The 21,080-nt window shown below is 42.9% G+C and overlaps 2 protein-coding genes across 2 annotated transcripts in view; one reads left to right on the plus strand and one right to left on the minus strand.

Moving 5' to 3' along the window:
* The first annotated feature begins 7,928 nt into the window (after nucleotides 1-7,928).
* On the plus strand, nucleotides 7,929-15,748 carry Trim59 (tripartite motif containing 59). The gene is made up of 3 exons (XM_038348270.1): nucleotides 7,929-8,007; nucleotides 8,943-9,017; nucleotides 14,305-15,748. The coding sequence occupies exon 3, from the start codon at nucleotides 14,308-14,310 to the stop codon at nucleotides 15,517-15,519; it is 1,212 nt and encodes a 403-aa protein (XP_038204198.1). The 5' UTR covers nucleotides 7,929-8,007; nucleotides 8,943-9,017; nucleotides 14,305-14,307; the 3' UTR covers nucleotides 15,520-15,748.
* A 2,815-nt stretch (nucleotides 15,749-18,563) lies between these two features.
* Nucleotides 18,564-21,080, minus strand: part of Smc4 (structural maintenance of chromosomes 4) — a 31,190-nt gene continuing 28,673 nt past the window's right edge. Inside the window, exons 21-24 of the mRNA XM_038348350.1 lie at nucleotides 20,702-20,884; nucleotides 20,360-20,592; nucleotides 19,088-19,271; nucleotides 18,564-18,900 (exon numbers count right to left, since the gene is read on the minus strand). Of these exons, the coding sequence (XP_038204278.1) occupies nucleotides 18,748-18,900; nucleotides 19,088-19,271; nucleotides 20,360-20,592; nucleotides 20,702-20,884 (753 nt within the window). The 3' untranslated portion in view covers nucleotides 18,564-18,747. The remainder of the gene's footprint in view (nucleotides 18,901-19,087; nucleotides 19,272-20,359; nucleotides 20,593-20,701; nucleotides 20,885-21,080) is intronic.

Raw genomic sequence — 21,080 nt, forward strand, 5'->3', positions numbered from 1 at the left:
AACTTTTTAGAATTACCTTGTAAGTATCCACACTGGTTCTGTTCTTTTGCTCCCTTATCACTAAGCTATACAAATGTCTCGTTCATCCGGGTCTCAGCCGTCCTCCGATGACCTATCACCTTCTAGGTTTGGCATCCATTTCCTTTTTGTACAAATGAAAAGTTTTATACTAGGGGCTGGAGGGATGGCTCAGCAGTTAAGAGCACTGGCTATTCTTCTAGAGGACGCTGGTTCAGTTCCCAGCACCCACGTGATGGCTTACAACTGTCTGTAACTCCAGTTCACAGGGGACCTGTCACTGCCTCACACACATTATATGCATATATATGCATTACATATAATGTATTCATATATATGCAGGCAAAACACCAGTGCCCAGGAAATAAATAATTCTTTAGAAAGTTGCCTACTAAAACCTCTTCTTTCTCTTTAGTTATAGATCAGTCCCATAAATTGGCCATTTTTTATAAAAGATTTCTTTCTTCATTATATATACAGTGTTCTGCCATGTAGGGCACCAAATCTCATTACAGATGGTTATGAGCCACTGTGCGGTTGCTGGGAATTGAACTCAAGGCCCTCTGGGCCATCTCTCTAGCCTTTTTGTTTTATAATTATAAATAGGCCCATGAAATTAGTGACTTCTTATTTTTATTTGGAGGTCTGGTTCATGGACTAACTCTAAACATAATTTCCGAGGAAGAGTCCAACATGGTTTAAACAGTATTGATTGCTGAATTTTCAGATGAATTACAATTTGGAAGGGTGACACAAAGCTAAATCTTGCTTACCTTGTAATTACAACTTGCTCATGTATATTTTAGAAACCGAAATTATTAAAATATGCCGAGAAATATTTTGAAATTTTACAGTAACCTTGAGAACCTTAAAAGTAATTCTGGGGTGTAATTTTTAAAATTTACTGGGCATGGCATGTTGGGAAGCACAGGGGAAGTGAAAGCACCACTTTTGGGAGCTGGTTCTTTTTTCTACCAGGGGATTCCCGGGATCAGACTCCGGCCATCAGACTTGATAGCAACCACACTTGCCCACTAAGCCGTCTTCCCAGACCTACTCTCGGATCTTTGAATCAGACTTAGAAATGGTTTTGGCACGTGATCCCTTCCAAACCCATGGCAAATACCTTGCTATTGGAAAATGGTCATCCGTCAGAGTCTACGATTACGAGTTATAGAAACCTTGCCACTCGTTTCTCAAGGGGCAGAACATCTGTTCTCTGCAGAGATTTAAACAGTGGGCAGCTTCCTAGTTCATGGCACCCAGACTGTAGCCCTGCAGAAGTGTTGCCACACCATCGCCAACAGTCGCGCTTTGAACTTGGCATTGTTTGTTCCCCTAGTTTTGAGTTGGGTCAAGCGGACTTTAGGCATGAGAATTCCTAACGAGCGAACGGAAGCACCGCGATCCAGAGCAAAGCTGCGTAGAGCAGTTGTAGGGGTCATGCGGGTTTCAGTGTTCTGGCCGTTGTCAGTTTTTACTTCAAAGGAGAGTTAGAAGCACACAAACTGCCAAGACCAGTTTTTTTGTTACAATTAAGCAAACACCGCGTCTCTCCCACACCGGAATTGTTACTAGAGAAGGAACTGCGTTTGTTTTAGTGAGAACAGCTTGAGTCAATGAATAAGGAAGTCAGGAGCTGGTTCAAGAAATGCTGAGCTGCTCTATATGGAAAAGCAAATAGACCGAGTTTTACTCTGGGGATGTGGGGGAGGAGGAAGGAATGGCCATGTGTGGTGATGAGGCCGTCACAAGACGGGACTCCTCTCTGCCAGCATTGTCTGGCTGTAACAAACATCTTTTTGTTTAAGGGTAATAGACCTCCGATTGTTCGTTTGGCAGGTGGCTGAAATCATGACTTGTTTTCAACACAGTAACTGGTCATTTGAACAAGAACATACCAATTACATAGCAATCTGATTTTGTCCTTCCACTGTCCCCTTAAAGCCTGTATAGTAGGAGAGGGAAGAGGAGAGAGGAAGGCTATAAGACAACTAAGAATATTTGAAAAGGACATAAGGAGTATAATTTATGTTTATCCACAATACATATTACATATATATGTATATGTGTGTGTGTGTGTGTGTGTGTATACATAGTTATATAGTTTAAATTACTTTATGCCAGGAGCCATAGACTATCAACAAAATCCCAAGTGCCAAGCATGAGGAGCCTCTTCTTGAGCTGTTGGACAAGGGAGTCTAAGAGACCCACAAAACAATATAAGCTAATGTGGTTGCCTCCCAGAATTTTAAGGTAGGAGCCTCTTACTAAAGACACCATATACAGGACTTAGAGGAACAGAGCTGAAACTGCCCTGGAAGCTGCCTTCCCAAGGCCTGGCTCTTATGGTTTCAGAAGATGCTATGTCAGCTACCAAGGGAGAGGAGCAATTGGTAGTTCTACCCAGATTTAAGTCCCACTTAACGGGGGAGAATTGTGTGCCTGGTACCGGAAACCGATCTAACTACTCATGACTGGGGAGGCCATAGACTCCAGAGGAGACCCTCCTGCCATTTTCCTAAGCCAATATAATTTCCAACTGTTTTCTAAATATTTATCCTCATACCCACAGATAAGTGTAGCTTTCAACCCTTAAAGAAGCTGCTTTTTGCAGTGGATGGAGACCACGGTAGAGATCTCCAAGTTCGAAATGCAGAGCGTAAGAGCTGTGGGTCCCTCATCCCGACAGGTACATCTGCAGTGTAGCACCTACACTTGAGGCTCAGGGGCAGAAAGATTAGAGGAGCCAGAGGTCCTGGAAGTCAGCTGTGAGATTATGTCCCCAAGACATAGCAGGGACAGCGCACCTGTGAATTTACAGCAATGTAGTGGCCTGAACAACAATGGCAAATAACCACACGGATTGAAATGCCAATGCAGACAGGGAAATTCTACATGGTCCCACTCTGACGTGATGAGCTACAAGGGGGCCATGACTGCTGAGAGAGGAAGAGTCAGTTTTCTCTGGGGAAGAGTTCCCACACACCTACCCATAATTCCACATAGTCAGCCCAGGACTCGTGTGCACATGGGCCAAGATAAAGAGATTTTGTACATTATCTATATTTACATATATTTAAAGAAGAGATTAATTTGGGCGGGGCAAGGGAGGGGCTGGAGAGGAAAATGGGAGGGATAGCTTTGATGCTCATCTATGAAGTTCTAGGGGGAACAACTGCTCAGAAAAACCTGCTTAGTAGAGAAAGATTTTCCCTGGAGGAGATGAAGTCAGGTTCATGACTTTTGTAGTCATTGCTTCTTTCTGTTCTGTTGGAACCTCCAGCTCTCCTGTCTGAGAAGCCTCATTCCTGCCTTTCTCCATTCTTGGTGGCTATGGCAGCTCCTCCCCTAAGTTACCAGCAGCCCAAGTCCCCACCTAAAACATTCATTTTTTTATATCATACTTGGGCACAAACCCAGCTTGTGGCAGACAAGTCATCATCCCTTGCCTACAAAGCTATATAATCTCCCTGTTTTAGTTTGGGTGTGTGACTTCTCTGGCCTCTATCTCTGGGACTAGAGAACCCACCTGGGAGTAGTTTTGCTCAAATAAACCTATTCTACTTTTTCAATTTGGCTTGATCTGGCTTACTGTGTGGGCAGAGAAGCCCATTATCAGGGCTATAGAAAACATATTACTTTCCAGGCATTGCACCTGAACATTACCCAACCTAGTGGCTGAGCAGTACTGTAGGCTCATTACGTCCTGGAACTCGCTCTGTAGGCCTCCAACTCAGAGATCTGCCTGCCTCTGCCTCTTGAGTGCTGGGATTAAAGGCGTGCGCCATCACTGTCCAGCTGACATTGATATGTCTCTGCAGAGGCTTATTTGGCCCCCTAGTTGGCACAATTGGGTAGGACCCTTGGCAATTCCACCTTAGCACCCACTGGTGCAATGACGTTTTTCCTCTTGGATCAACCCAGGATCTAGTGAATGCCACAGTCTTAGGTTGACCTTTCACTAGGTTTGAGGTTAAGGGCAGATACTAGGAAAAGGGGAGTTCTGAAGGCAGCCCCTCAGCCCTTTCCTAGAGAGTTGGCTCTAGTCTTCTATCAACCCTGAATACCTGAGGATGAGAGTCTAGGCCTCCCCTCACCACTTTTTGAGTGCCTGGGTTCTACTTGTAAACCACGATCAGCCTCACAATGCACCTGATGCTGGAAACCTTCTATCTTGAAGCTGTGGCTAACATTGTTTAAAGCAGTGCATGCTGGAAAGGAAGAACTTGTAAGATTCCCACCCAATTCCTTAGCTGTTGGCAACAAAGTTATCATCGTGTGACATTCATGGCTTCTTAGAGAACAGAACAAGCAAAAGAAACATTTTCCCTGGGCCTGAAATCTTAAATTGGTCACAAAGACACAAAGACAATTTTGTTTAACCAAGGTTATTTATTTATCAATTTAGAGTCAGGGTCTCATCAGCATCCAGGCTGTTCTTTAATTAATGGCTGTCCTCTTGCCTCAGTTTCCCCTGTGCTGACATTACAGGCATATACTATTAAATCTGTCTTCCCACCATGATGCTGATGAAAAGCATTACAGACAGAGAATGTTCTTTTTCCGTGTGTTTGTTTTGAGATAAGGTCCCAACCTTGTAGTCCAGGTTGTCCTCAAACTCACCCTACAGTTCACGCTGGCCTCTAACTTGCAGCAATCCTCCTGCCTTAGCTTCCCAAATACTGTGATTACAGATGTGAACCACCACATTTGACCCGGAGTCGACTCCTAACCACACAGTGGTGCACGCCGACCAACTCCCATGGCCTTCAGTGCCTTCTCCAGTTAGACTGGGTTGGTGTGTTGATGACCACAAGATGAAATCTCTTGAGGAACTCTGACTTAAACAGGGCCAATGGGCCTGTATTTTCCTGTGTGAAACAAAAGGAGAGATTCTTGTGGAAAGAACCCCCTTCAGATATGAAGACTGGAAAGTGACCTTGCTAGCCTGAATGAACTCAGACCAACAAGCTCTTTGAGGGAAGCCTCAGCTTCCACTGGCTTCTACATGTATCTATTATCTTTGAGTAACTGCCCTAGGATTTACGCCTAAAACAAATCTATGTTGGTTGTCATTCCTTCAGAAAAGTACTGCTCTTCTAAGAAAGGATGCAAGCTTCCTCCCATTTCTATTTTTTTCTTTATGTGTATGAGTGATTGTCAGACGTGTGTGGGTGTCCACAGAGCCAGGCGACAGCATCAGACCCCTCCCCTGGAGCTGGAGTCGCAGGGCGTTGTGTAGGGTCCACTTGTAAACTGGGCACTGAACTCAGGCCCTTGTGATGGAAGAGTAAAGTGCTCCAACTGCGGAGTTGCTTAGGGTCAGGCAAAACAACAGCAACAAAACGAAACAAAAAAACCCAAGCCTACCTGTTTATTTAATGTGAGCTGGTGTGCTTTGTAACATGCATGGATGTGTGAGCCACATGCATGCCTGGTGATCTTGGGGGTCAGAAGAGAGAGTCAGATTCCCTGTGATGGTTGTGAGCTGCCCTGTGGGGGATGGGACTGGACCCTGTCCTCTGGGTGAGCAGCCAGTGCTGAGATTTCCTGCTTCAGGACTCAAGTCAGAATGTGTCGTGCAAGGCAAGGCGTCTGTGGAGCGCCAAGAAGTCAGCACACACAGCTGATTTGCTTTCAGGGCTGGGGACTGACCGTGCCAGGTGAGCACTGGCCGCATGCCCAGCCCAGAATTCATGCTTCATCTCATCATCTCTCCCATGCTATACCTGTAACAAATGCAAATATTTACTACCTTTATTCTTTAAAAAAAATTCTATCACAAAGGGATTGTTGGGAGTGCATATATCATAATGGGAATATTATCTAGAAAGAGACCCAAAGCAGCTGACCATTTTTTGCAGACTAAGTTTTTGAGAGGACCAAGCACCTCCACATGGGATCTTTTGGTTTATTGCTTTTAAGCCTTGATCTTTGTTTGAATCTCTTAATTAGTTTAATTCTCTGCTCTCTCTTTCCCAGGCCAGCACTACCCTCTATGGAGAGCATGTCATGATTCATATATATGTCAATACGTCATGCTGGTCATTGTGGAGCCGCATTGTTTCTAGGGCTCCTCTCCTCGACCTCTCTGCCCCTCCCCCACGTTTGGTTGCAGAAATCTTTGGCCGCGTGGAGAACTTTACGAACCTCTAAAGGCATGTTCCTTGAAGGCGCAACTGTAGCGTTTTCTTCCTTTCTCTGCCTTCCCTCTCCTCCTGGTCTTCCATCCTGTCTCCGAGATAAGGTCCTGCTGTGTATCTTAGGTTGGCTTGGAATTAGCTACGCAGCCCACACGCGCGGGTAACTAGGGCTCTTCCTGCTTCCGTCTTCCAGGAGCTGGGACCTCAGGCTAACACCGCAACTAAGGACCCTGCCCTTCTTTGATTATGTGACTTTCTTCCATCAGGGCATCTGTCCTATCTCTGTGCGCCTCAGTTTTGGGAACTAACATACTTTCCCCCTTCTGATTCTCTCAAGCATTTTTTTTTCTTACTCCTTCATGCGTTAGAGCTTTTGGGAAAACAACAGCCGGTGAGTGCAGCTTCTGTCTTCTTGCAGTGAGGAAGCACGGAGGTGAAACCCGGGGGCGTAAATAATAACTCAAAATACTACTCATCAATACTCGCCGTATTGATCCTAGAGGCGATTACACGTTTAAAAGATTTTAAAATCTTTTTAAAATTCTGCGCGCGTGTTGACCTGCATATGTGTGGATGCTCCAAATGCACGCTTGTTGCCAGCAGAGTGGGTGGGCAGAAGATTGCACGGGATACCTTGTTACTGGGGTTTGCTGACGGCTGTGGGCTGCCCTGTGGGTACGGGGACCCTAACCCCAGTCCTCATCAAGAGAAGAAAGCGCTGTTCATTGCTGGGCCACCTCTCCAAGCCACTACACTTTCTTAAGAGAGAAAACAAACATATACGTGTAGTGCATGTATCGCTATGGAAAGACAGTCACAGCCTAGTACGACGGCGAAGTTAAAAGCCATCAGGCTGACTTCAAAGTTTGGAACAGATCTGTAAAGCGGATCGGCGGAGCTATCTTTGGGTGTCCCCGGGACCCACACTTCCACCTTCTTAGGTAACTGAATCGGTGAGGACGGCCGAGAGCGCCTCAGGTCTCCGCTAATATTGTCTTGGTTTCTGTTGTTACTGATTCCTGAGATCTCCCGAATAGAAGCCTAAGACTTGGGTGTCCTGGCAACGCCCGATGCACGGAGCGGAGCGGAGCCCCGTGCACCTAACTCGGGAGTGAGTGCGACTTCGAAGTGCACTCGGGAGAGGAGCCGGGGCCGGGGAGCGAGCGGGAAGACGACGAAGGCTGCGCTCCCTGGTCCCGCGTGCTGGCGAGGGTGGGCGGCCGGGGACCGCCTGCGGGGACAAGGCGGGGGAGCAGGCGCCAGTCCCGCCGAGCGCGCCCGAGCTGGGGGTGGTGGCGGCGGGAGGGGGACACCCGGGAAGGGGGGCCCGAGGCCTCGGCGGGGCGGGCGGAGGCCGCGCCCTCCAGGCGGTGACTTCAGCGGCCGGCCGGGGCTAGGAACCTGTGAGGTAACAATGGAAGGCTCCGCGTGGCCCGGGACAGCGCGCGCGGGCGTGGTCGCGAGTACTAAGCAGTCGGGCCGAGCCTCCTCCCGAAGCCGCGGGCGTCCCGGGCCGCTCGCCCCACCCCCCGGTCCCGGCGCCACCCCAGCCCCCGGCCCTCCCGCTACGAGCCGCGACCCCGGACCCCTGAAGCTCGCCCGACCCAGCCGCGCTCCCCCGCCGCGCCCAGCGCGCAGGCGCCCGGCCCGCGGCCGTTGACTTTCAAAGGCCGCCCGCGCCCTCTCATTGGCCGAGGCGGCGCGGGCGAAAGCCGCTCGGAGGCGGCGGCGGCGCCCGCAGGCTCCGCCCCTCCCGGACCGCTGAAGTCTCAGGCGAGCGGCTCGCACCGTCGCTCCAGGCTGCCCCGGAGCCTCTGCCGCGCGCGCCGTCGCCAGCCTCGCGGTGAGTACGCGCGGCCGCCGTCGGGCCCCGACGGGGAGGCTCCGAGCCAGGTTGCCCGGCTGCGTCCACCCGGGACCGGAGGAGCGGGAGGCGGGGCTGGGCGCCGCGGCCGTTGCTCTCGCCCCACGCGCGCCGTGGGGAGCGGCGGCGCGGAGCTGCAGGCGGGCCCTTGGTGGCCGGTGGGTGAGCCGAGGGGACCCCGCAGGACCAGGCGGGACGGTTGAAGCCGGGACATCCCGGAGGAGGGGCGGGGACGACTGCCATCTTGAGCTGCTTCTTTGTTTGGGGTTCGCGTAGAGCCTCTGCCCATTTTACAGATGGGCACCTGCGTAGGTGAAACTGAGTCCCACGGCATCGCAGAGACAGGAGTGGGACGCGGGGGAGGCGCGTTGATGGGGATAACCTAGGTTCTTAGTTGCGAACCAGGGAAGTCGATGCGCGCGGGTGTTTTTCGTGGTTTTGCTGCGTTTCAACAGCCCAGACTTTGTAGCTGGGCATGGTAGTGGACACCGGTAGTCCCAGCGCGGGAGTCAGAGCCAGGGTCCTTGTGAGTTCAAGGCCATCCTGGTAAACTAGCGAGTCCAGGCCCCCGGCGAGGGCAAACCTGGTCTCAGCAAAGCCGTCAAGCTGAACCGTGAGTGCTTAGTTCCCGTCATTCTATTGGTTAAAAAGATCCAGACTCACAGATGCCTTGTGTTGCAAAAAGTTCTTTTTTGCAAAATTGTTGGCGTTTTCCAGATGAAAGTTGTGTTCCCTGCAGGCTGTTTGTGGCTGTTGGTGTCACTACTTCTGCAAAGCAAAAAATAGCCAACCAACCATCGGACTATAGTGTAGATTAGCCGCAGAGTTCGTGAACAACCTTCCCGATGCAATTTTCCTCTTCTCCTTTTTTTTTTCCTTACAAAATCTGAAACATTCAATTGTTTTGATTTTAGAATAACAAAAGAACCTGGAAAAGTTGGAGAAGATAAAGTATATTCAGTATCCAGATCAGGAGATCAACAAGCCAGGTAAGCTCGGCTAAGTGAGGTGTATATGAAGAAAAGTCAGTACATTTTTACAGTGTGTGGTCTGGGCTGTGATGTAAAATTTAAAATACCTTGAAAAAAGATGTATATTGGTGTTGTATAAAATTCTAACCATCGTATGGAGGAGGTGTAATGTGAGGAACAACTGTCATTTGACTTCAAAGTTCACCTTTTTTTTTTTCTTATTTATTACATATACAAGGTTCTGCTTGCATGTCTCCCTGCAGGTCAGAAGAGGGCACCAGATCTTATTACAGATGGTTGTGAGCCACCATGTGGTTGCTGGGAATTGAACTCAGGACCTCTGGAAGAGCAGTCAGTACTCTTAACCTCTGAGTCATCTCTCCAACCCCTTGGGTTTTTCTTTTTCTTTTTTCTTTTTCCAAGGCAGGGTTTCTTGTGTAGCCCTGGCTGCCCCAGAACTTTTACTGTAGACCAGGCCAGCCTCAAATTTAGAGCTCCACCTGCTTCTGCCTTCTGGAGTGCTGGGATTAAAGGAGTGCACCACCACCACCTGGCTACCTGCTTTGTTTTTTAACTAGAGATTTTGCTAATGTTTTTATAGTTAGATGTGAATAAGTCACACAGGTGCCAGATTCTGGTGTAAAAACTTTTTCTTTCTTGAACGTATGGATGCTTTGTAATATATCTTAACAGTAGCATTCCTTGTTGCTTTGTGTGTATTCTGGCTATCTGTTTTTGTATAACACTTGAAAGCTTGGCTAGCTGTTTCCAAGACGGCCTTTTTACTAATATATCTGGCATCTTAGTGCTGTTTTTGAAAGTCCGGGTAGCCTAGACTTGTTGCATAGCTGCTAGTTGGTGTTTTGAGTGGGATTAGGCATTTGACATGACACTTGGTCCACAGTTGGTGGCGCTGTTGTAGAGATTATACAGCCTTGCTGGAGACCTTGTTAGTGGTGCTGGCTTTGAGAGTTGAAAGCTTCCTTGCCTCACTTTTCAGTTCGCTCTATCCCTTGCCTGCTTCTGTTAAAGATCCCTTGGTTTCCTACTCCAGCTGCCCGCTGCGATGCTGTCCCACTGTCGTGGACTCTAACCCTCTGGAACTGTAAGCCACGGTAAACTGTCTTCTCTAAGCTGCCTTGGTCGTAGTGTTTTATAACAACAGAAAAGGAACTGATAGTCAGAGTTGCTCAAAGCAGTCATTTGACCTATACAAATTTTCTGGGGGTGGTGGTGTTGGTACATAGATTTCATCTCTTGATAAAAGGAGTAGCAGCTAGGTTATATTACAGAACAGCACGTATAAAGGATAACTGTGGTCTTACAGGGTTTTTATTTTGTTTATTTTTTTAAGAAATTACTGTGTTCTTCAGGGTCCCATTTATATAGCTCAGGCTGGCCTCAAACTTTTAATCCTTCTGCCATATCCCATTGTTGATGTTTTCTTGGTTTGCATGGTACATTTCTGCCTGGCCACTTGTAGGATTGTCTGTCTTTTAATCGTTTGTTACATTTTTAGCTGTATGCTGATTAAATAACAGCATTAAAAGTTGACAGATACTTTGATACTTTTTTCTGCTCCCTGTCCTTGTTCTTTAAAACCCATCATATTCATCTAACATTGTTTTTTAGTTTTCACTTTTTTTTTTTTTTTTTTTTTTTTTGAGATAGGTTCTTTCTGTGGATCTCTGCCTGTTCTGGAACTCACTGTTAGTCCAGGTTTGCCTTGAACTCGCAGAGTCCAACTGCTTCTGTTCCCCAAGTGCTTGGGATGAAAGGCATGCAACTGACTCTCTGCCCACATTCACGTCTGAATTTCTAAATAATATGTTTCTAATGTACATAAGTTTCTTCCCCCATATTTTTGGGCTGTCAAGATGGCTCAGTGCCTGAGTGTTTGTCACATAAACCTAATTACCAGAATTTAATCATTGGAACCCATGGAAGAAGTCGACAACTGATTTCCGAAAGCTGTCCTCTGATCCCATGCTTACTGAGATGCGCATACTCGCATTTGACTCACATTCAAGATAATAAACAGTTGACATTTTTATTGAGTATTGGCTTCTTTTTCTTTTTTTTTGAGGCAGAGTTTTTCTGTAGCCCTGGCTGCCCTGGAATTCACTCAGGCTGGCCTTGAACTCAGAGATCCCCTGCCTCTGCCTCCTGGGTGCTAGGTGGGCACCACTACACCCAGCTTTGACTTTACTAAGGGAAATTTTAGTGTGTCCCCCGTCGTCCCCAGTTCAATGTCAGTCTGGTAAATCAATATTTGGTATTGCTTCATTTTCTCGTAGAGTCCAGTGTTAAACCATTGATATTTTGCTTGGAAACTTCTTAACAATTTAAAGGTTGAGCTATTGGGTCATCAATTGGATTCTCAGAGATCTTTTGAGTGCTTTATGTTTGTACAACTATGTACGCCGCCTCCTTTTAATTCCTGTAGAGTTGGTCTTTTTTTTCACTTCTACCTCCATCTTGGTGTCTGAGTGCTGGCTTGGTTTATTGATATATACTGTGTTCAGCTTTGCATGGCTTCTGGGGATCCAAACTCAGGTCCTCGAGCTTACATTGGTAAATGGTTTATCCACTGAATCATGTTCCAACCCCTCCCTAGATTTCTGTGAGAGATATAAAATAGAACTTTGAAGATTTAATAATACTAGAGGCTATTTAATGTGTAAGCAAACTAGTCCTAAAATCTAATGTCTTCCAGTTTTGCTACCTGCACACCAAATAGCCAATGATACTAAATCTGGATCAAATGTATGTCCATTGCTTAAATTTTATTCCTTTCAAAGAACTATTCTGTAGTCCTTCATTGTGTATTTTGACATCATTGGTACTCTGAGAAACATGTTTGTTATCCTTGGTAATTTTTGTATGACTTAAGCGCTCTGTGGGTGTGGGGTGAAGCTGTAAAGGCTGCTAGGCGTGCATTCACTCGCATTTCTCTTCAGTGGCTGTCGTCTCTGTACCGTTGCCCAATCATTCGTTTCCTGGAATCCTGTGCAGGTCAGGACTTAGTCTCTACATGCCACACCTTGGCTAATTATGGATCCTGAATATTGTCAGTCAGACAATACATGATATATTTTCTAATGGGCTCTTTATTGTTTCTAACAGAGTTTATTATTAAAAAGCCCAGATTGCTTTTAAGACTGCTGTTTAGGTACTATTTCTGACCTAATGGGAGGCTTACATTCTATATAATATGTTACAGAAATTCTTATACAATCTCGTAAAGTGCTCGAGGTAAAAATGCCTCCATAGTTAAATTAAAAAGACACTCTAGGGTATTAGCAGCCTCAGTAGTCTCACTGATGTTAGAGGTAAGGCTAAAACAGATGAAAGATACTTTCAAATGCTATGGCTACAAACTTGCTTTGGTGATGACAGAATGGCAGACCTCAATGCATGCTAGACACACACACTATTAAGCCTAGCCCTGTTCTTATAAACTTCTAATCTGGAACTAGTTTTATATAGGTTTTTGCCAGCTTTTATAGTCTTTGTAGAGAACACCTAGGACTCAGGAGGCAGAGGCAAGTGGATCTCTGAGTTCGAGGCTAGCCTGGTCCATCCTGGTCTACACAGTGAGTTCCAGGACAGCCAAGCCTACATAGAGAAACTCCATCTCAAAAAAACAAAAGAACATCTAGGATTTGTTTAAGGTTCTTTAAACAGCGATGTACTTGATTTTTCCCTGCCATAGCTAGGCAGTTTTAAGGTTTATTGCTGCTGAGAACAATAAAAAGTAAAACTCTAAAAGCAGGCTGCTGATCTTCCAGCTTCTGTTGGAAATATTAACAGCCAATGGATGTCCACCCTGTGTCAAATGAGTTTCTGGACTAATGCTGGATTCCTTTTTCTGTTTTAGGGATATTCTTGAAATACATTTTTAAAAAGTCATTTTTAGTTATGTGTGTGTATGTGTGTATGTTGTGGGGCAGGCATGTAGAGGTACTAGGGAAGTGGGTACTCTGGAGCTGCTTTTGTATGTGGTTGTGAGCGTCTTTATGTGCTGAGAGCTGAGTTCTGATCCTCTGGAAGAACAAGTTTGCAGAACAAGTTTGCAGTCATAGCCACTAAGCCATCTCTTCAGCCTCTCAAACATTTTAAATGAAGGAAAAAGATGAACGGTATTCTTTGTTTTCTTTTACCATTTATTTTAGATTCTCATTTTTCAGTCAGTACGTGTTATCATCATCAACTCTCAATCTATTTTTATTGTCAATGAACTTTTCCCTTTTAAATTTTCAAGTTAAAATTACTGCTTTAGAATACCGCAGTATCGGTTTGGATCTGGTGCTGTGTAACTCATGGTTGAGTTTCTGCCTAGCATGTACAAGGCCTTGCTTGAGTTTGATTATTAGCACCACAGAAGGACAAAAGGAAAAGAGAAAAATAGGAATTGCCGTATGCTGATCTTAATAGTAATTCCTAGAAAAGTTAAGAGTTTGTAAGAATCACTGAGCCAGTTGTGGTGCCTTGTGCCTGCAGCCCTAGCATTTATCTCAGGAAAAACCACTCTTTTTTCCCCTTTAAATAGAATAATTTTGCTAGGCCTAATGCTATATAAATATCTATTTAGTCTTGCCTAGTCATTAGTTTTTTTAAACCAATTTTTTTTTTTTTTTTTTTTTTTTGTTTTTGTTTTTGTTTTTCGAGACAGGGTTTCTCTGTGGCTTTGGAGCCTGTCCTGGAACTAGCTCTTGTAGACCAGGCTGGTCTCGAACTCACAGAGATCCGCCTGCCTCTGCCTCCCGAGTGCTGGGATTAAAGGCGTGCGCCACCACCGCCCGGCTCATTAGTTTTTTTGTACATTACAAAGTGCTGTTTTACCTTAGTATCTTATAATGTAAAGACTTGCATTAAGTTGACTTCAACTGAATATTAGTCTTTGGTACATAAAGTCGGTTTCACTAATTTCAAGGTTCTTTTTTTTCCTTTTTTCTTCTTTTTTTTGGGGGGTGGAGGGCAGGATTTCTCTGTGTAACAGCTCTGGCTCTCCTGAAACTAGCTCTGTAAACCAGGCTAGCCTAGAACTCAGAGATTTGCTGCCTTTGCCTCCCAAGTGCTGGGACTAAAGGTGTCCACCACCTCTGCCCAGCAGTGGAATACTTTTAAGTTTAAGATGGTCCTCTTATTCAGTATGTATTAGGAGTTGAACTGCAAAGAGTCATCTAAAAATGCTTTTCTTTTAAATGGCAAATACTGCATTTAATTTGAAGGTCATGCCTAAAACCTTACATAGAATGCCAGACGTATGCTACATATACTTAATTTTTTTTTGTCTTGACAGGAAATGCACAATTTTGAGGACGAGTTAACATGTCCCATTTGTTATAGTATTTTCGAAGACCCTCGAGTTCTACCATGCTCTCATACATTTTGTAGAAATTGTTTGGAAAATGTTCTTCAGGCAACTGGAAACTTTTATATATGGAGGCCTTTGCGAATTCCACTCAAGTGTCCTAACTGCAGAAGTATTATTGAAATTTCTTCAACTGGTATAGAATCCTTACCTGTAAATTTTGCATTGAGAGCAATTATTGAAAAGTACCAGCAAGAAGACCACCCAGATGTTGTCACCTGCCCTGAACACTACAGGCAGCCACTAAATGTTTATTGCCTACTAGACAAAAAATTAGTTTGTGGCCATTGTCTTACTATAGGCCAACATCATGGTCATCCTATAGATGACCTTCAAAGTGCCTATCTGAAAGAAAAGGATACACCTCAGAAGTTGTTTAAACAGTTAACCGACACACACTGGACAGACATCACCCGTCTTATTGAAAAGCTTGAAGAACAGAAGTGTCATTCTGAAAAAATGGTTCAAGGTGATAAGGAATTTGTTCTTCAGTATTTTAAGGAGCTTAGTGATACATTAGAACAGAAAAAGAAATTTTTTTTGGCAGCTCTCTGTGATGTTGGCAAGCTGATTAATCAAGAATACACTCCGCAGATTGAAAGGGTGAAGGAGATCAGAGAACAGCAGCTTGAGTTAATGACAGTGACTACATCTTTACAAGATGAGTCTCCACTTAAATTCCTGGAAAAAATTGATGACGTCCGCCAACGTGTGCAGATGTTGAAACGGAGACCACTTCCCGAGGTCCAGCCTGTTGAAATTTATCCTCGAGTAAGCAAAGTTTTAAAGGAAGAGTGGAGCAGAACAGAAATTGGACATATTAAGAAAGCTGTCATTCCTGAAATGAGAATTTCTTCAAAAAGGATGCCATGTTCCTGGCCTGAGAAGGATGAAAAAGAACTCGAATTCTTTAAAATTTTAAATATTGCTGTAGTTTCACTGATTTCAATGATATTAATGTTGATACTCTTTTTCAACCAACACATAATCACCTTCCTAAATGAAATCACTTCAATATGTTTCTCTGAGGTCTCTTTGTCTGTTTACCAAAGTTTATCTAATAACTTAAGTGACTTAAAAAATATGGTATGCTACACTTTATATTTGTTAAAGGAAATCATGTTGAAAATAGTTTCTCGTTGAAAACCCAAATGAACAGTTTTAAGTGGGCTTCTGTTTAGCAGAGGCTAACCATTGCTAGATGGAAGTTGGGTAGCATAAGTAACAAACTTACATAGAAATATGGCAAACCTTCCATGGTTGGGTAGAAATGGTGCCAGAAATGATATATTATCTGAAAGATTATTCAAATCAAATTAGAAAATTATTTTTGATTTGAATATTTTATTGGCTTGATAGTCAAAGTTTTAAATTTAACAAGCATATCTTTTTTTTACTATAACATGCTACAGTAGCTTTGCAGTTCTTTGTATATGTAGATATTAGATTAGAAAAAATCGACAAGATCCCTGATCCACATATCTATCTTGATGTGGTTTGAAGTTTTTCAGTGTATAGATGTAGGTGGGAAAAGTTTTAAAATTTTCAGGCTGGCATTGCTTAAACATCTTTTTGGTCAAACAAATCAAGAGAATTCATTTCAAATAGAGCTTTTGGATAAAGCAAGTGTCTAGTACTTTTTTATATAAACTTTGACTGTGTTTAGAATCTGAGTTTAATGGCTAGAGAATCTCTTAAGTCAGGGTCAGTCTGGATATTGTACTGACATCTCTAAAAACCAAAAAAAAAGTTAAAAACGAGGTGGTGCCTTTGCCTTGTCTCCAGCACCAGAAAGCAAAACAATATATTTTGCTTTTGCAGTATTTTAATCTTGTTCTTACATAAAAAGTATATGAAACGTATATTATGACAATCATGTTGATGTGATTCATTTAATAGAATTCATGTAAACTATATCTTAAAATGGTCTCACTCTATAGCCCAAGTACTGAGAATTATGAGTTGCCATAATTAGGTAATCTTAAAAGAGCTCAGTAAGGCAACCTTTAATTCCTTAACAAGGACTAGCATGATGTTTGCTGTGTAACTTTGGTTCACTGTCATTAAAATACCCAAATGGGCTATTGAATCCCTAGCTCTGGGGATCTTATTTCAAAGGTCAGATTACAAAATACTTTTAGTCCTAGATTCATTATAAAGCTGTGTTAATGTCAAGGTTAAAATGCTTAGAAGTTTATCTTTAGGGCCTGGAGAGATGGCTCTCCCAGATGTTCTGCGTTCAGTTCCCAGCAACCATATGGTATGATTCCATGACCATGTATGAGATCTGGTGCCCTCTTCTGGCATGTAGGCATACATGCCACAGCAGGATGTTGTAGGCAAAAAAAGTTTATCACTATTAATCATTAGGTCCACTTATCCAGCATAATTATATACTGAGGCTATTTGGAAGATAAAGTGGAGGTGAGGGGATACAGTGTTCAGTTTTTAACACATAGGTCACACCAAGGGCTATTTTTAAGTGTTAGCTAAGACATTTTTCAAGGGGCTACTAACTTCTTTGTACAGATGAGCAACAAACTAAAGTAATGCAGTGCCATATTAGGTGGGAGAACATTTTCATCAGTGTTTTAACATGCTTTAAACACTGGAGCAGGCCAAGATTGGTGTTATTAACCGAAACTTACGTTCCAACCTAAACAAGCATATACTGAGTATTACCTTAAAGGCTTGACAGTTTTTAGTGTACAACTCTGTTTTCTGGTAAATTATATACTGTTTTATATCTTTACTATGAGGCTGAGATTGTACAAAAAACACATTTGGAAATTCTGGGTTTTATGTGTAACAATATATTTGAATAAACTTGGTATTTTATTGAATGGCTTAGGAATTGGCTTTGAAATTTTTATACAGAAGTTAGCTCTCAACTCCACCTAGTTATTAAAACTATTCACTTTTATATTTGTAGCATGCTGCCGATTTGTAGTGCTTTATTATGAATCATGATAGGAAGCATTTGACTAATTCCTTAGAAACTGAATAAGGCAAATACTTGGAGACAGGAATGTGCTAAGTAGATTAGGCCTCTGACTGCTGGGATTAAAGGTGTATGGCATAGGGGCTGGAGAGATGGCTCAGAGGTTAAGAGCACTGACTGCTCTTCCAGAGGTCCTGAGTTCAATTCCCAGCAACCACATGGTGGCTCACAACCATCTATAATGAGATCTGGTGCCCTCTTTTGGTATGCAAGTATACAGGGAAGAAATGTTGTATACATAATAAATCTTTAAAAAAAAAAGTATAGCATACTACCACACACACCTGGTGATAGCTATTTGCAAATTTATTTCTAGTAGCGTAATATTCAGGCAATACGAGTACATGGTGGTTTTATGAGAGTTAGACATGGAAACATTTGCTTTTATGTTTGGATTAGCCTATGTAGGCAGACCAGAACCCTCAGTCATAATCTGGCCTGCCACCATTACCTGGGATTGCAGGGTAATATACTTTTGTTTTTTTTCAAGATGGGGTTTCTCTATCTTTGGAGCCTGTCCTGGAACTACCTCCTGTAGACAGCCTAGCCTCGAAGAACTCAAGAGACTCGCCTGCCTCTGCCTTCCAAAGTGTTGGGATTAAAGGCATGTGCCACCACCACCAAGGAACTCTTACCAATCAAAACAAAAAACCTGTAGCAGGAGAGAGGATCCTGCCTCCCAGGGTAGAAATGGCCCCACCCCTCTCCACAGGCTTGGTACCTGGCCTTGATGTCTTGTGCCTACCAGAGCTTGCTCTGCTTCTAGCCTGAGGAGGTAGTCCCAGTGGCTAAAGACTCAGCTAATGCCCAGACTCACATCCTTGGCCTTGGGTTGACACATCCTGTGTCTGTGACCGTCTGAAGTGCTAGAAGGGACTGGTATGGCAGAATAACCACAGGATTGCCCCCCCCTTCCCCAACAATAGCAGTATGTCCAAAAGGCATTCCAGTGAGAGTCCATTGATGGTGTGCCAGAGACCTTGAACTAGTGACTCAATGCAGTGAACATTTTGTGGGTGGGGTTGATTGGAAAAGTATATTTCCTGACACACCTTCCTGATGCCACTAGTATGAATTTCGAAGAAGTGTTGGAAAAATGGAGAGGCAAGATGGTTACTTTTGTTTTAATTCTTGGGGGTGTGCTGTCAATTTCCCAAGGAACCAAAGAATTGTTAAAACAAAAAAATCAGCCAGACTCATTTTTATAATATAGAAATGGATACAATTTGTTTTAGACATTATCAGCAGTAAAAAAGAAACCACTTGTCACACAACTTAGAAAAATGTACAATTTAAAATTCGTTACAGACAGAAACCTAGAAATAATAAATCTAGGCAATTTAACTGAAGAATCTTCAATATAAACAAGTTCAACAAAGTCCTTTAGATGCAATTTCTTTTGGGTTCACTGCAACACTTTTTGTAATATTGTATGTTTTGTAAATTCCAATAAGTCTATCCGAAATCTCAAACATATTATTCCGGAGAGAAATTATTATGAACTGGGCATTTTTGGTTTGCTCCTAAAAAGAAAAAAAAAAAAGACAAATTATATAATAAATAGGCATATTAGTCCATAAGTTTGTGGGCAGTAATTCTGACATGATTAACATGGGATAATGGATAATTCATGAAAGCTAATTATTAAAATTTGGGTAAAATAAAAATCCCAATAGCAAGAAATAAAACAATTTCCCAAGATTTACTCACATATATGTAAAATGCAACAATAGACACATTTTTAAAATCCAGGGCTGCATCAATCTCATCCATGAAGTAGAGGGGAGTGGGTTTGTAGTGGTGAAGAGCAAACACTAAGGCCAACGAACTAAGGGTTTTCTCTCCTCCTGAAAGGTTAAAGATCTTCTTCCAACTTTTCTTAGGTGGTCGAACACTAAAATAATGAAGAAATGTTACTGAACTGCCTTGTAAAACTAAGGCTAAAACTCCTGAAGTATTTCCTATAATTAACATCAACTACTTTTCCTTGCTAAATCTGTATGCTGCATTTCACAAATACTATTATTTAGATTTTGGTTTTTTAAACAGGGTGACCTCAGTATGTAATGATCTTTTATTAAGACTTTTGATCCTCCTGCCTAAACCAAATCAGTGCTGGGATTCCGTGTATACTCCCCATGCCCTGACGGCTGGTCTTTTATTCCTAGTTTACAGAAATGTTATTGGAAGATAAACATGTTAGAAACACCTACCAGAATTTTTAAAGTTTTTGGACACAGGGTTTCTCTGTATAACCCTGGCTGTCCTGGAATTCGGCCTGTAGATCACATTGGCCCTGAACTCACAAAGATCTGCCTGCCTCTGCCTTTCTAGTGCTGATATTAAAGCCATGTGCCACCAACTACCCAGTTATCTACCAGAATTTTAAGATTAAAACAGTAAACTAGCTACTATTTGTTATTTTCTCTTAACCAATTTTGTAATAAATAAAACTATTGGGGGGGTGTTAAAGAAAGTATTTCTACTTTGACAGTCATTTCACTGCTGTATAAGCCTGGCTACCTGGCCTGTAAGTTTGTTTTGCTCCCATCTCCCTGTAGTAATAAGCCAGGATTATAAATATTGGCATTATTGAATCTAGCATTGAAGAAATTTTTTTTTTTTTTTTTTTTTTTTGGTTTTTCGAGACAGGGTTTCTCTGCAGCTTTTTTAGAGCCTGTCCTGGAACTAGCTCTTGTAGACCAGGCTGGCCTCGAACTCACAGAGATCCACCTGCCTCTGCCTCCCGAGTGCTGGGATTAAAGGCGTGCGCCACCACCGCCCGGCAAGAAAATTTTTTTAAAAGATTAATGAACTTAGTCATTGTAAACATAATTTGCACATATTTTATGATGTAAACTCACAAGATACATAAACAAGTTAGTATTTATCACCAATAAAAGAAGTTATAGTTCCAACCTTCACACTCCCCTCACAAGAAATATTAATTCAGGAAACACGGAGGATTCAAATCTTACAAACCTGAACATGATTCCTTCAGAAAAAGGATCCAAACTATCCACAAGCTCGAGTTCAGCGTCCCCTCCCAAAGTAAGCATCTGGTAGTTTTCCTTTAACTTATTTGTTATTACATAAAAACCTGCCATAAATTCATTGAGTCTTTGTTTCCGAAGATCTTCATATGCCTGTCTAAAATTATCTCTTTCAGAAGTAATTTTGTCCAATTCTGCTACTCTTTGCAAATACAATTCTTCCTGTAAAGATTATAAAAAAAAGTTTACACAAATCTGAGAATTAGCATTGCTCATTATGCAAAAACCAAAGGTCTTAATTTAAACTAAGCAAAATTCAATTCACTCATACCTTTTTTTTATATTCTGCTATGGCACCAAGATTTGGTTTCATTTCATGACACTGAGCTTCCAAAATTGCAATTTGATTTGTTATAGAATCTGGATTCTTGATTGCTTCAAGATCCTCTGGGCTTAGAACTGGTACTGTTTCGACAGGATTATCTTCTATAGGATGCAATTTTATTTTTGAAATCTAAAGAGAAGACATAAAAACAGGATGAATTTACTTTTACTTGTGTATGGGTGTGTGTGTGTGTATGCATGTGTGTGTGTATGCCACATTTGTAGATGCCATAGATCCTGTGGAGTTGGTTTTAAGCCATTTGATATTGGCTTGAGGAAGCAAGCTGTGAGTCCTCTGCAAAAGCTGCAAGGGCTAGTAACCAGTG

The sequence above is a fragment of the Arvicola amphibius genome, chromosome 11 (assembly GCF_903992535.2).
Source record: "Arvicola amphibius chromosome 11, mArvAmp1.2, whole genome shotgun sequence".
NCBI lineage: Eukaryota > Metazoa > Chordata > Mammalia > Rodentia > Cricetidae > Arvicola > Arvicola amphibius.